Below are 16589 nucleotides of genomic sequence, written 5' to 3'. Positions count from 1 at the left end.
TGGCAAAAGTAGGATCATTGTAAAATTTGGAGTTTATTTGGATAATTTTTAAAGGGTGTATAATTAGAAGTTTAGGCTAATTTCTGACATGGAAAATAAGGATATTTTGGTTTTGTTTTCTCCCATTATTGTTTTAACTGTTTAGATGTGCCTGGCATCAGAGGGGGTGAAAATAGAAGAATCAAAGCTAATAAAAACAAAAGAAGCTGATGCAAGAATTAAAGAACTGGAGAAGGGAAAGGAAGAAAGGGAAATAGCAGTGGAGAAAATAGATGAAACCAATTTACACAAGGAAGCAGAATTTGAAAAATCAGCTAAAGAAGATGAATGCGATTCTAAGGAAATCAGAAAATTTGAGGCACTGCAAATGGATGGTGCGATGGCTACGAAAGTGGAAGATCTCAAAGAAAAAGAAAAGGAAGATTTAGAGGAAGATCAAAAGTGTAGTCTATTCCCTGATTTTTCTTACTCTGCCAGTAGCAAGATAATAATAAGTGATGTTCCCAGTAGAAAGGATCACATGTGCCATCCTCATGGGATTATGATTATTGAGGACCCCACAGCATTAAACAAACCTGAGAAGCTAAAGAAGAAGAAGAAGAAAAGCAAAATGGATAGACATGGAAATGATAAATCCACACCCAAGAAGACTTGCAAAAAGAGGCAGTCTTCTGAGTCGGACATCGAGAGTGTCATCTACACCATTGAAGCGGTTGCAAAAGGAGACTGGGGCATTGAGAAGCTCGGGGAAACCCCTCGCAAGAAGGTCCGCACATCCTCAAGTGGCAAGGGGAGCCTTTTGGATGCGAAGCCACCAAAGAAAAAAGTGAAATCAAGAGAGAAGAAAATGTCCAAGGAGAAATTCTCAGACACTACCAAAGAGTCAAGACCTCCAGATTTCATTAGTCTTTCTGCCAGCAAGAACATTTCTGGTGAGGTGCCAGAGGGTATAAAAGCAGAGCCATTGACCCCCACAGAGGATGCACTACCACCCAGCCTATCGGGACAGCCCAAGTCTGAGGACAATGACTGTCACAGAAAAATTGAGACTTGTGGCTCCAGGAAGTCCGAGAGGTCTTGCAAAGGTGCTCTGTATAAAACCTTGGTATCTGAGGGCATGCTCACGTCTCTGCGAGCTAATGTTGACAGAGGTAAGTGACTTCTAAAAACCTCAAAAGGGAATACAAAGACCAAGCTGAATTTCTCTTTACACCTGTCATATGAACAGCCATAAAGAACAATATGTATCAAAATAATACCTTACATTTATATGGTTTACTGATTATATACATTTGTCATATACATGTTTTCTAGCATCGTTGAGCATTTGTATTCCTTTTGTAAGCAGTTTTCAGGAAATAGTTATTCAAAATAATTCATACTTTTTTCAGTGGTATGGACTTTGTTATTTATTTCTAAGGATCAGTGTTGAATAGTTGGAGCTTTTAGTCTGGCTTTTAAATAGAAAGAATTTCCTGAATCAACCTTGTGTTTTAGTAAAATCTTGACTTCCAGATTGCATAAGAAAACAGATTACCTGGCTCTCTCCTTTGGATAATCAAAAAGATAATGAAAGTGAAGGATTCTTTTAAATAAAACAACATCCAGAAAGCAGTTAATGTATACACACCTTTATCTCTTAGTGTTTCATGTAAATTCAGTTATCTAAAAATATGTCATTTGGCTAGCTACCTCTTGCCAGGCTAAATTGTAATTAGACATGTGAGAATCATAGGCCCAACAAGCCTTGAATGAAAATACTTGGTAGTACATCGTTCTCTAGCAGTAATCAGTCTGTCTCTGAAGTCATTCAGTACCTGATCTCAGAGTCTGTTAGTAAAATTTTTGCATGTCCCGCTATTAAAATGGTCCAGCATGAATCACTCATAGAGGACTGTGGAATAGTTAAAACTAGAGTCCTACAAATAAAACCTAAGGGATATGAAGTTCACTTGTGAAGCAACTACAGTGATTTCCCCCACACCCAATAATATACCAAGCACATGCATTCTCTTGAATATCTTTAGGGAAAAGAAGCTCAGGAAAAGGTAACTCCTCTGATCATGAAGGGTGTTGGAATGAAGAAAGCTGGACATTTAACCAGAGTGGCACCAGTGGAAGCAAAAAGTTCAAGAAGACCAAGACAAAGGAAGATTCTCTCCTTGGGTAAGTGCTTGTGAACACAGCTATACTCCATAGACCCCAATTGGAATAGGAGTTTTTTTTAAATGTTTTATTGTGAATTATGTGATAGTTTACATGGGAGAACATTGGTTTTACAGTCATCCTATTATATATCATTTCATTGCCATGGTTACAATCCCCACCATGCATCAACCAATCAAAGGGTATACCCTGCAAGCCTGTCCCCCGGTTGTTAGCACACAGCTCCTCTCCATCTCTGGTTCTAAAGTCCCCAGCTGCTCCATCTCTCCTCGTCATCGTCTTTGCCTCCATCTCTGGGGTCACTGCTTCTCTGGGTAGGGTCCCCCTCTCCTGCTCTTGTCCCTTAATGGTCCCAGGGACCTCCGCTCCTAGACTGCAAAGTCAATCACTCCCCTCCTTTTGCTACAAAACATCTACCTGTACATTTCCAACCCTCACAGTCAGTCCTAATAACAATTATTCACTATTGTATGATAGGATTTTAAGATAAACACAGGTTGTTGTTGTTAAGTACCGTGGAGTTGGTTCTGACTCATAGTGACCCTGCACAGGGTTTCCGAGGCTGCAAATCTTTACAGGAGCACAAAGCCTCATCTTTCTCCTGAGGAACAGATGGTAGTTTCGAACTGCCAACCTTGAGGTTCGTAACCACTACGCTACCAGAGCTCCTTAAACATAGGTTACTCACTGCTAATTTTTTTGCGTATTTATCACTCACTTGTTGTTGTTGTGGTTGTTATGTGCTGCCAAGTTGACCCTATATAGATAGGGTTTCCAAGGAGTGACTGCTAGTGGATTTGAACTACCAACCTTGCTGTTAGCAGTCCAGTGCTTATCCTACAACACCACACCAGGACTCCTTAACTACATTCTTATTAAGGTATTCACATTTTTTAGGCACCATGGAAAATATGTAGATCTTAGACTTAGGTCTGAGTTTGAATCAAGTTTCACTACATATTAATGACATGACATTGTAACTCATTTAAAATCCTCAAGATGCCTTTTTCCATCTGAAATGGAACATCCTTATTATATTGTTGTTGCTATTAAGTGCCTGCCGTTGATTTGGATCTGACTTATAGCAACCCTGTATAGAGTTTCTGAGGAGCAGCTGGTGAGTTTGAACCACCGACCTTGCAGGTGAAACAGATCTTGAGTTCCAATGCTTATTCTACGGCACCATAAGTATAACTTATTTTATAAATATGTTTACATCTTATCCATTTCACATACTGCATGCTCATCATTTAATATTTTTAATATATGCATATGTTTATAAAATGACAACTGAAGAGTATGTGAAACATTTTGCCTTTATCTCATTTTATTTTAAGTCAGTTGCTTCAAGATTAAGGAAATAAAAAAAATGGGTTGAATGTTCTCCGAGCTTAGAGTTGAATTAATGTATTGAAGTGTAATATTAAGCAATGAATTATTTCACTCTTAATATTATGCCAAAAACTCATAATAACAATCTTAACATAAAGTATTTTGTCAGTAAGCTAGAAAAACCAATACTTTACATGGCTGAGGAAAGTATCTGCTTATTTTGTTACATTATTTTGGAACTCCTTTGGAATTTCTCATTAGGCCAGTTTGAAAGAATACACTGAATAGAAATAAGTACATTTATTTGTTGTTGTTATTAAGTGCCTTTAAGTTGATCCCAACCCATAGTGACCCTGTATAGGGTTTCCAAGAAGCAGCTGGTGAGTTTGAACTACCGATCTTTGCAGTTCAAACGACTTTGCAGTCTGACGCATTAGCCCACTACATTTATATATACATATAATTTTTCATGCCTTGGATCAGGTGCATCTTAGTCCTCAAGTTGACATCCTTAAAGTGAGGTCTTTTGCAGCAGATCTGCCCAATAATATCATTTGATTTCTTGACTTCTGCTTCTATGAGCATTCATTATGGATCCAGGTAAAATTATATCCTTCACAACGTCAGTATTTCCTTCGTTTATCATGATGTGATTTATTGGTCTATTAGTGAGGAGTTTCATTTTCTTTACATTGAGATGCAATCCATACTGATGACTGTAGTCTTTGATCTTCATCAGTAAGTATTTCAGGTCCTATTTGCTTTCAGCAAGTAAGATTGTGTCATCTGCATATCGCACACAGGTTGTTAATGAGTCTTCCTCCAATCCCGATGCCACATTCTTCTTCATGTAGGTTAGCTTTTCAGATTATTTGTTCAGTGTTATTTAAAAAGCAAAAATGTCACTTTGAAGACTAAGGTGAACCTAACCCAAGCCTTGGTATTTTCAGTTGCCTCATAAGCATGTGAAAGCTGGGCATTGAGTTGAAGATCTGATGCATTTAAATTATGGTATTGGCAAAGAATACTGACTACCAGTAGGATGAATAAATCTGTTTTGGAATATGTGTAACCAGACTGTTCTTTAAAGGCGAGGATGGCAAGACTTTTGTCTCACATACTTTGGATATATTTTCAGGAGGAACCAGTTCCTAGAGAAGCACATCATGCTTAGTAAAGTACAGGACTGGTGAAAAAGAAGAAGCCCCTTAAAGAGATGGACTGAAACAGTGGCTGCACCATTAGTTCAGACACAGCAGTAATTGTGAGGATGGCACAGGGTCAGACTGGGCAGTGTTTCGTTCTGTTATAGTGTCACTATGAGTCAAAACTGGCAGTACAGCATCTAACAAAAACATGTTTTTTTCATAAGTGTATTTTTGTTATTGTTGTTAAAGTGCCATCTAGTTGGTTCCAATTCATAGAGATCCTGTATAGGGTTTTCAAGGAGCAGCTGGTGAGCTTAAACCATTGACTTTGTGGTTCAAACCAACCTTGCAGTTCAGCACATTAACCCACAGCACCACACTATATTTTAGAATATGTAAATTTTATACAGTGGGTATATTGTATTTGGTTTATTCATCAATGTTTGCATGTGTGTTTGTAGAATAACGTAATATTTTTTTCCCTTGGAAGTTATAGTGCTTTAAAGTCTGTTTGATTCCAAATGCTCTAGGGCAAGGGTGGGAAACATCTGCCCTCAGACCAATATAAGTCAAGGAAATCATGTGGCCTGGCCCTGTGAAGACAATCACAGGCTAGACTCAGAATTCAGTAACTCGAGGAGCTTTTTTAATAGCGACATAAATTTATATTAAGTGATGTTGTAAATATCCAAATGGCCTTGGCAGAAAAGAGGTTCGCACCCCTGCTCTAGGATGTCACAGGGTGGGAGGGTAGAAATTATTTCCTTTGATGATGGTTACTTGAGATTATTTATATTCAGATACCAGAATTTTGTTTGTTTCTGTCTCCATAATATATTGAAATACCCAAAGTAGTTCTGATTGTTTTGCTTAAAATCCTCAAATTTGTCATTGTCGAATCACACTTTCAGCTGCAGAATTTCGTAAAAGACACTCTGTGTGTTCTAGAAGAACTGCCAGTGTCATGTAGGTCTCCATGCCAAGAGTGTGGCAGACAATGTAGAACAAGGGCAACACTGCAGGCACTAAGTCTTCCCAACAGAAAAAGGTCCCTGCTACTTCCTTTAGGAACAGAGGAGGCTGCAAGAGAGAGGCAGAAGCAAAATAAAGCAAACTTTCAAAAATCCTGTGTCTAAAAAGAGTTTAGTGTGCCCATTGTATTTGCTTTTATTTCTAAGGAAATAAAAATGTATGTAACTGAGAATTGTTTTTTTACAAACTTAAATCAGTAGTAAACTTTAGGTGCCTATTTTCCCTCACTCTTTAAATTTTGTCCCAACGGTTTGGTTTTGCCTCGTTAGAAGATAAAATCATAGTCCCTGAGCATTGAGAAATGGCCAGTTTGTGTAAGTCTTCTCTGAGATTTCTAAATAAGCATTTGAAACCTTGTTTTGTCTTAGAAAATATGCTGCCTGTCTAGTTAATGCTTGTTGTTAGGCACCGGTTGAGTCAGTTCTGACTCATAGTGACCCTGTATACAAAAGAGCAAAACACTGCTCGGTCCTGCCACACTCGTTAACTGTAGCCAAAGAAAATTCACACAGTATTGGTAGTTACAATTTTATAGCCCGCTCCAAGAAAAACATAGATTATTCTTCAGATTCTCTTTGAGAAATATAAAAGCATGTATACCAAGGGACCTTAACAGTTGTATGTTTGGGGTGTGGGGGTTTGGTGAGGAGGGGAGGGCTAAGGAGGGTGTTGTTGTTGTTGTGAAGTGTCTTAGAGTTGGTTCCGGTCCGTAGCGACCCTGTATATGGTTTCCAAGGAGCAGCTGGTGAGCTTCAACCACCGACCTTGCAGTTCAAACAACTTTGCAATCTGGTGCATTAACCCACAGCACCACACAAGGAGGGTACTCGAACTATATTCTCAGCTTACAGGTAGCATTCGAATAGTATCTAATTAAAGGAGTTCTTGTGTGGCACTGTGGGCTAGGTGTAGGCTGCTGACTGCAGGGTCAGTGGTTCAGACCCACCAGCCACTCTGTGGGATGAGGCTCTTTTCCTGTAAAGATGTACAGTGTCAGAAACCCTACAGAACAGTTCTAGTCTTCCCTATAGAATCAGTGTGAATCAGAATCAATCAACTCAGTAACCGTGGGTTTATTGTGCCTGATTTTTCATCATTGTAAACATTTTCTTTGGCTGAATGAGAAAAAATGTTTTTATTGAGTAAGGAGAAGTCCTCAACCCCTAAACCCACCCCTGGCTGCTTTGATAAAACTTAATGATGGCCCTTTTTTGTTGACGATACTGATGGTCCTCTGATGGTCTCATCTTTGTTCTACAACTCTTGCACATACCTCCAAAACCAAGAAAGCTTTAGGTAGAAATATGTCAAGGCACCCCTTAGCTACCAGCCTGATGTATTAGCTTCCTATAAGTTGGTAGATAAAGCTGTTTACCCCTTTCCATTATGACCTCAATTTTCCTTCTGCCAAGCACAGTGTTTCTCCTACAGCTACTCCATCTGTCTGGTTGCTTCTTAGTTAATGAGTGTCACTAAGTAAAAGCCAGCAGCCAGCCTCAGATCCAGCAGGCAAGCAGTCATTGTTGTCTGAGGACCATAGAATCAGTCAGAACCAGCCAAAGGATTTCTTAACTTTGATGGTGCCATTTATGAAGTCACTTGTGGTTTGACTTAAAGCCTTGGTGCCTCTCTGCCAGGGTATTCATTGAAAACTGGCTTTGCTTTGTTCATTCAGTGTTTTATCCTCATCCAGGTCAGCTATCTAGAATTTTTTTTCCCCTAATACTCAAAAATTCTATTTGCATTTTGTTTGAGTCTATGTGTTTTTCAGTCAGATACTAGTCATATCACTATATTTAAAAAAAAAAAAAAAATCAGATCCTGCCAAATGACAACTACTTGTATCTCAGCATATACAGGTAGGTGTTGCTTAATGTCCAGTGTACAATACATTCCATGAAATACGACATTGTGTTATTTGGCTTTGCCTGAATACCTATGTGCGAAGGGCGTGGAACTCTCAGGCCAGTGCTCCCAGGGGCTGCTATATAATGCACAGCCCAGCCCCTCCCACTGCACACACTTATCTGGTGAGTGCTCAGCAAGATACCACCAGGCTGTCTCTTCCTTCTCTGCTAAGCCAGCTGCAGGTAAGTCCAGCTTACCTCTCCCTAGGAGACCCTAGCAAAGGCTAGGCACATATCTTTCCATAGGATCCCTATGGGCTCACCCCAAGCAAAACTTGGGGACTAGACCCACTGGGACTCCTGTTGTGGTGCTGTATGACCTGCAGTGGATTGCTAACCACAGAATTGGCAGTTCAAAGCCACCAGTCGCTCCTTGGAAACCCTCGCTCTGAGTCAAAACTGACTTGACTGCACATAGCAACAACAAACCCACTAAGCCACTGAAACCAAAGGTGACCAAAGTTGGGAATTTGGGCTTGGGTCTCCTCACCACAGAGTAGGTGGCTTCTGTGTCATGCCAGTAGATGGGTAGATTGATGGCCGAAGGCCTGGTGTCCTGGCAGTCAGACACCTAGGTGCCCCAGCCCACAGACATTGGCCATTTCCCAAGCAGACATTAGGTAGAACATACCCTTATATGAATTGCAGGAATAAGCAGCTATCTGTGTTTGTACGGTACTTCAGGAAGAATTCCCATACCAATGAAAAGAATGGCAAATTCTCCATACCAAAAATGTTCTAATATTTTCAATGATGTTTCCACTTTCCTAAGGTAATAACATATGTGTCATGGGTTTACTAAGAAAACTATGTTAATCTACGTTTAGAGATATTTGATAAAAAGTGCTTGCTGTTTCGCTCTTCACAGAACTATCAGTGTTCTAATTGTCAGAGATGCTGTTCTCAAATGAAGTATCGTAAAATGTATGTTGTATCATTTTGGTTCACATATTTACATCATGTGCTGATTGATTTTCCCTTATTCCCCCTTTTATTAGCTCAGCAAAGATGGATGAAGAATTTGAGAAAAAGTTCAACAGCCTCCCTCAATACAACCCTGTTACATTTGACCGGAAATATGTACCTATCCCAAGAAAAAAGAAGAAGTCTGGGAACATGTCCTCAGAACTGACTAAAACCAGCAAAGGTTAGATGTGTGTTCCTATAGGAGGCAGTCAGAATTTCAACTGAACCCTTACTAAGTTTCTGCAGATTTCTGTAGATATGTAAATGAATTAGAATTGAGGCATTAGTGAGTCAGAATTTTAGGTTGCTTTCTAAGATTATCTTGGTCCCTGACCCCCTTCTCTCTCCCTTCCTACTTTCCTTTGTAAATCTTTCAACCTCTTTCCTTTGGTATCCTGTGCCTAAGGTTTTTTCTAAAGTGTTACACGTCTTTGACCTTGTGCCCTCCAGAATTCTAATTGAAATGCTGAGCTGCTTTTCAGCACAAAGAGTTGGCTAATCTCAGTTCTTCTACTTCCTGTATCTTTTCCAGGCTGGATTCTGGGTCTGTGGTATAATTCTCTTTGCTTGGTAAGCTGATTGCAGTCTTTACTGGTAATATGGACCAATGAAAATAAAACTCTTCGGACTATCCTAACAATATTTTTCATTCATTTTGTTAAATTTAGAAAACTTACTTCTTCAGCATATTTACTTTCAAGAATATCAGATTATCCCTTGTATACATCACGAGAGTCTTTAAAATTATCAGCATGACTGGAATGATTGTCACCTTCAATTGTGACAGTACTGTATTCCAAAGGGGGACAGGGGTTGAAAAGTATAGGGGCCTTTTCAGTGGTCTCAACAACTCAGTTGACTTTTATGGGGCAGGAGCCATAATGCTAAAATCTGCCCTACTCATGGGGGAATCAAGCACAATGAAAAATTGTGACACACAAATACAGTATTTCTCCCATTGAGAAAAATATTTGCTTCTGGTTTTACATTGGGTAGGCCCAATGGTCAGTGTGGCACTGTAGAGTAATGCACTGGACAGTAAGGCCAGTTTGAACCACAGGTTGACAGCTCAAATTCAGCAGCTGCTCCTTGAAAACCCAGAGGGTCTCTATGACTCAGAACTGACAGGACAGCATTTAACAACAGTTTTCCACACAGATGTGAAAGACTTCATTGAGTTAGCGCTCCTATAAGAACAGAGGAGTGGATAGTTGAAGAACCAGTCTGGCAGAATTTTTGTTGCTTTCAGGATTCAATTCTGAGTAAGATTTTCTTAAAAGAATTCTTGTAATTGGCTTGCAAAAATGGCTGTCTGTCACTTACTTTACATCAGATCAGATTAATTCCTTTCTATTGTGTATTTTAGATAGATGTTAGATGGATGGATGATGAAAGAATATCTCTTTTCTAGCTAGTCTAGGTATATGCATATTTCTTTAAATCTGTGGATGCTAGCAATCTTAGGTAATGATCTGAGATGAATATTAATGAGTAGATACAATTTCATGGCTTGAAGGGGTATTTAAAGTAAATGTACTAGGGAAAATTGTGATTTCCTTAAGGCAGCCTAAACCTTCCTTTCTGGAGACCTGAAAACCCCTTTATACACTGAAATTGACACAACAGAGGAGGGTCGCTTTGAGATCTGTATCTCAAAAACTGAACTGGAAAGCTAAGGAAAATTCACTCTTCCTGGTTAAAGGCAGGGATGTACATAAAACTTATTTTAGAATTAGCTCAGTCATCCTCTGTGGTTAATAAAAACAAGTCTAGTGAATAAGAAATAGCGTATCGCCAAGTTTGCTCATCTGGGAACATAAAGTAGTGTTATATAGAGAGAACTTTCTAAGAGGAAGGAAGAAATAAAGTAGACTTGTTAACAGATAGGTTGCTGAACCACAATCACGGCTTACCAAATGAAATAACAGGCTTTGTGTTCTAGAGATATTTAGGAATAGCCAAGTAGTCCATGAGTCCAAATATGCTAGGTATCTTGAGCTCCCTTAATTCTTAGGTTTAAAATTGCTGATAAATACGTGACAAGCTAATAAAATGGAACTTGATTGATGTGCAGAATGTATTCTCTTTTTCACTCACTGTAGTTTGAGGCATTGAGTTTAGAGCTGTGAAGTTGGCCACATTATTTATCAGGGAATGTAACAAAAGATTTATGTTTCTAAAGCTATAAAACCCTGAAGTTAGGATCTATTTTCATGAGCGCTTCTCTTGGGTCTTAGTTGTCTGTTATATGATTTTCCTGTCCCAGATGAGATTAACAGTATTTCTTTTGATGTGAAATAGCTTTATGGAGGTTTGGATTATACTCTACACAATATCATCTTGTCTCTCAAACCACAGAGTCATTTGTTCTTTCATAGTATGTATGTAAGTATTTATCTTATGTGGGGAAAGTCTTACCAGACTTTAGATTTTGCTTTGCATTCCAACTCATAGGACGAGATGCAATTAAAATAAAGAAGAAATTAAATAACATAGTCCATATTTAGCAAATTAAAGAAATAGTATTTGTGACTGATGATAATTTGACATTAGCAGCACCAGTGTACTAGCCTACAAGTTATTAATGAAATTATCATAGCAGCTGTGCTGTAATTGCCTAATCTTCAGGGGATAGAGAATGATTGTTTTCTTAGACTCTAGACCCTTTGCACCTTTGCATAATGAATCGTTCAAAGCAAACATTGTATATGAGATCATTAGTTCATTAGTAAAGGAGCATGTGTTCATAAGAAACCTTATTTTCCCTCCTTAATTTACCATTTGTCTGTATTTTATTTTCTCCCATTTTTAATTGTTATTCAGCAGTCATATTTTTCCCCTGGATCATTATTGGATTCCTTCTTAAGTCTTTCAAGTTGTATAAATATATAGTTTTTCTGAAATCTAATATCTAGAATTATTGTGTATGTATTTATATAGTTCTGTGTCTCAGAAACTTAGTACTTACTTAGGTTGACACCTCTGGTTTCCCAAGTTTCCTTGGTATATATCTTTATTTCCAAGTCATCCCCTCTTCTTTCTGCTCATTCACCCCACTGCCTCTGCCATTCCTTTCATGTCTGTGTAGTGGGTCTTTTCAGAAACCACAATGAAAAGGGGTGGAAAATAACTTTAACTCCCACCTTCTTCAAAATAGGCTTGGATTATGTTGTAGTAGGACTACAGCATAATGATTTAAGAATAAAATTTCCCTTTTCTTCCACAAACAAATTACCAATCAATTGCAATCCGTCTAACTCACAATGCAATTTAGCTAAAACACCACATTCTTAAGGTAGTTTCCCAAGTTTTCTCTTACAATTATTTGTATATAGTTAAAATGAAAACTTTAAATGACGTGTCTAAATGTAACTGTAACGACTTAAACGATTTGTTTGACACATTATCTTAAGTATACAATTAATACATGAAGCACTATTTATAAAAGAATCCGAAGTCAGAGTTCTTTACAAAATAATAATTTTCCAACAAAGGCAGGTCATGGGAGAAAAGCAGATTGAATGCAATTTAGAATATTTAAATTTCGTCCCATCTTGACCCTTGACTTCCCTTCTCTTTTATCTCTTCTGTTGCCTCACACTGTTCTTTGGCCCATTGCCAATGGTACTCTTAGATGTTTACTTTTTTTCCTCAATCTTCCTTTAATTTTAAGATTGAAATTTCAAACAGATTAAGAATTTGAGATGTTAAAAAATCACAGTGGTAATAAAAGAAGCAGGTTTGATAAAATTAAAGGTTGAATATAGAATTCCCTGTTTGGGATCAAGCCAGTCTGGGAATGCTGTCAGTCCTAGAGAACTGAGGTCTGATGAGGTCTTTCCTACCAGGAAATTATGGCTTCTAAGTTGGGCAGAACTCTGTATCTTACCCGGTAACTCTTTGTGAGTATTCCCTGCCACCAAACCTTTTCAGGAATATGGTCAGTAATAGAATGCCTACAGATACCTAATAAAATTAGGAGTTTTTAAACAAGGCATTTGTTTCAAGCACATTGAAATGGTTCCCCGCCTCCCAGGTCCCTCCCACACAAATGAATCTCATCAAATATTTTTTCTGTGAACTACTCCTTTGTACCATTGTCCTTATACACAGCAACGAATGCAGAAATCACTCTGCTTATGAGCCAGTACCTTATTACTATGAAATTAATTTCTTATGTTGTTGTTAAGTGCTGTCGAGTCATTTCTGACCCATAGTGACCCTGTATAGGGTTTCTGAGAAGCAGCTGATAAGCTTAAACTGCCAACTTTGCAGTTCAAATGGCTCTGTAGTTTGATGCATTAATCCACAGCACCACACCGGAACTCCATTAATTTCCTATAGCTATAGCTAAACCCCTAGGATCCTTAGATCCCAAGAAGTCTCAAAATTACTTTTCTGTTTTCTTTTCCCTCCACTTTGTATGACTGTGCATGTGTCATCCAGGTATACCAGCCTTCCTGGGTTATATAAATCAGCAGGAGGCAGTGACTGTATGTGGTTACTATGGAGAGTACTATTGGTGCAGTAGATGCACATTGTATCTTACTTTCTTTTGTTCTTGCTAAATTTGTTTTCTTTTCTCTTACTGCTAATTTTTTTCCCAAAGAAGCAAAAAAGTAAATATTTTCTAATTCCATTTCAAACCAAAAGTGTTTGAGATTGGTTATTTGAAGGGATTTCTTGGTGTAGTTATCAAAAAATACTTGCACAGCTTTGTGGTACCAGTTATAACAACAAATGCATTCATTTCTTAAGCTCTGATTTTGTGCCAGGCACTGCTTTAAGAACTTTACTTTATTCACGGGAAAAAGAAAACAACCGTATTTATTGAGAGCCAGCCATGTGCTAGGCACCATTCTAGGCATTTAGAATAAAACATTGTGAGTAAAGACTCAGAATCCTGCCACCATGGAGGTTACACTGCAGTGTGAGGACCAGACTGTAAACAAGCCTAAACAATAAGCAAAATATTAGAATAGGGACTTCAAAAAGTTTATGAAAAAAATTTTATTATTGTTTAATTTCATTTTTCCACAAACTGTTAGAAAGTGAGAAGTACAAGGGCAGGGTAGGTTTTAAGAGAACAACAAAGTAGAAGACCATGAAGGAAATAGAAGACTTGAACTATACTATAAACCCACTAGATTTAACAGATATCTATAAAACACTCTGGAGTTCTGGTATAGCGCTGTAGGATAAGTACTGGCCAGCTAACCACAAGGTCAGTGGTTCAAATCCACCAGCTGCTCCTTGGAAACTCTATACAGGTCATTATGAGTCAAAATTGACTCAACTGTGCCTAACAACAACATAGAACACTCTACCTAACAACAGAATAATATACATTCTTCTCAAGTGCACACACAGCGTTCTACAGAATGTACCATATTCAGTAAAGAGTCATGGTGTGGCACTGTAGAATAAGCACTGGACTACCAATCACAAGATTGGTGATTCAGACTCACCAACTGCCCCTTGGAAACCCTACACAGATCCCTGTGAGTTGGAACTGACTCAAGGGCTCTTAAACAGGCCAGTACAAACAAACAAACAACCTTAATAAATATAAAAGGATCGAAAACCAAAAGTATATTGTCTAACCACGAGATGAAATTAGAAATCAGTATCAGAAAGAAATTTGGAAAACTCAGAAATAGGTGGAACTGAAACAACACGCTCCTAAATAACTGTCTAGAAACAAACTCAATAGTTTGTTAGGAGTAAAAGCCAATTGTTTTATTGAGGAATAGACCATTTAAACTGGACAGCATCGGAGGTAAGCCTAAAAGTATTGTTACTAGGGTTCCAGTGCTTGTACACATGGGCTGATTCCAAACTAAACATGTCTCTGTGATCAGTGGATGACTGCAGACAAGTTCTCTCAGTAAGACACTTGTCTTAATCTCATTAGGGTACTGTAAAAAAAAAAAAAGAATACTTGTCAAAAGCATTGTGCAAAAATCAACTAGATTAAAGAGCTGATCCTTCCAATAGTGTTTTATGCAAACGTGTGCTGTGGGATAAAGCACTGGTCTGCAAGGTCGATTTGAACCACAGGGTCGGTATTCAAACTCACCAGCCACTCCTTAGAAACCCTATACAAGGTCACTGTGAATCAGAACTACTCCAGGACACTTACCAATACAAGAGATTATATCAAAGCTGTTAAAAATTTTATTTAAATAGAGTACTGAGGATCACAATGTGTGTGGTAGATTGCATTTATATGTAGGGTTGTTGTTACTTACTAAGTGCTGTCAAGTTGGTGCCGACTCTTAGCAATCCTGTGTAGGTTTTCCAATGAGTGCCTGATGGGTTTGAACCTCCAACCTTGCAATTAGCAATCAATGCTTATCTTGTCAGTGCCACAGGGAGGGTGGTCAGGAGATATCTCAGCAGGCCTGTGCAGAAGCTAGCCATGTGAGTAAGTTGGGAAAGAACATTTTCTAGTCAGTGATTACAGCCTGAACAAAGATCCTAAAGAAGGAGTAAGAATGCATGTGTTGGAACCATCTGGAAGCCAGTGCAGCTGGAGAAGAGAAGACGAAAAGGCAGTAGTAGGAGATGAGGTCACAAAGACAATGGGTCTCTGAGCCACCTAGATTCTTTAAAATTCATAAAATCATAGACTTTAAGAATATGTGGAGTAGAAAGAGTTTGGCTTAGAGTCCCATCCCTAATGGAGACTCCTAACACAGTCTAAGTCAAATCTCATTGGGTTTTTAGTGCTGTGGGTTAATGCGCTGGATTGCAAAGTAGCTTTGAACTGTAAGGTCGGTGGCTCAAGCTCACCAGTCACTCCTCGGAAACCCTATATGGGGTCTCTATGGTCAGTGCCAACTTGGCAGTATTTAACAACAACAACAACAAAGGAAGGGCAAAAAGTCCTGGTATAGTGCTATAGGATATGCACTGGACTGTAAGGTTGGCAGTTCATACCTACCAAGCCGCTCCTTGGAAACCCTGTAAAGATCAATTATGGGTCCACTGAATGTCACTAACAACAAGCAACTGTTTAGTTAGATAGGTGAAAAATGCAAGGTGACATTCCTTGCAAATCAGTTTGATTATTCCACAGGAGGGAGGAGGGAGGGTGTGATTGTTGAGAAGCACACAGTATTATTTTCTAAAATATTGTGAAGTAAGATATATTTATATTAATGTTGTCTGTAGGTCCATTCCAGTCTCAGAAAAAGAACTTATTCCACAAAATTGTCAGCAAATATAAGCACAAAAAGGAGAAGCCTAATGTTCCAGAAAAAGGTATTGGTGCCTTCCATCCTCCACTAAGTTTTCTTGGCCACGTCCATTGTGAATCTATCCTTAAGTTAGGTTTCCACACCCCGCCTGTACCCTTCCCTCTCCTTTGCTTGCTTCAACGTCATCAGCTTCTGACACAAGCTTCCGATTCATTATTCCTAGACTGTGCAGCTAATTACAGAGATCTCCTTCATGTGGAGCTCTAGTTAAAACTCCTGTTTGTCTCTATTTTTGGAGTTCCATGTGATTCCTAAATTTGCCTCTGCTCATCTATATTTGGTAATTAAAAAAAAAAAAAAAAGGTTTAGTGTTCTTGATCCTCTTACCTATTTCCTTTGGCTATTAATTCTTGTTTTTCTCCTGTGTGGCAGACTTCAGACCAGGGCCACATTTATACCTTTTCTGATACTTGAAGATCCATGTAGACCTTTTTCTCTACTCCTAAATAATCTAGAGTTCTGGGGTGGTGCTGTTGGATAAGCACTGGATTGCTAACAACAAGGTCAGCAGTTCAAGTCCACCAGCCGCTCCTTGGAAACCCTATGTAGGGTCACTATGAGTCGGAACCAACTGGATGGTACTGAACAAAAAAATAACAAAATAGTAGCCTACCTCTCTTTTTTTCCCATCTAAATGCCAGACTCTTTTCTCCACCTCCTTCAGTTCTATAGCTATCTGTCCTTCCAGAGGGCACTAGAAACTATTGCATGTTACCACTTTCCCATACGCTGAACACCTACCTCATTGTTGAGATCATGATGGGCCCTTGACCCTC

General features: G+C 38.7%; 1 protein-coding gene across 2 annotated transcripts in view; it reads left to right on the top strand.

Moving 5' to 3' along the window:
- Positions 1–16589, top strand: part of BBX (bobby sox homolog (Drosophila)) — a 351342-nt gene that overhangs the window by 318759 nt on the left and 15994 nt on the right. The window contains exons 11-14 of one of the 2 annotated variants that reach the window (XM_006873314.1): positions 146–1151; positions 2028–2166; positions 8584–8732; positions 15728–15817. In XM_006873314.1, the coding sequence (XP_006873376.1) occupies positions 146–1151; positions 2028–2166; positions 8584–8732; positions 15728–15817 (1384 nt within the window). The remainder of the gene's footprint in view (positions 1–145; positions 1152–2027; positions 2167–8583; positions 8733–15727; positions 15818–16589) is intronic. The other variant, XM_006873315.1, reaches the window with a different exon arrangement.

This window comes from Chrysochloris asiatica, unplaced genomic scaffold, assembly GCF_000296735.1.
Source record: "Chrysochloris asiatica unplaced genomic scaffold, ChrAsi1.0 scaffold00236, whole genome shotgun sequence".
Lineage (NCBI taxonomy): Eukaryota > Metazoa > Chordata > Mammalia > Afrosoricida > Chrysochloridae > Chrysochloris > Chrysochloris asiatica.
This window is presented reverse-complemented; position numbering and strand designations above follow the sequence as displayed.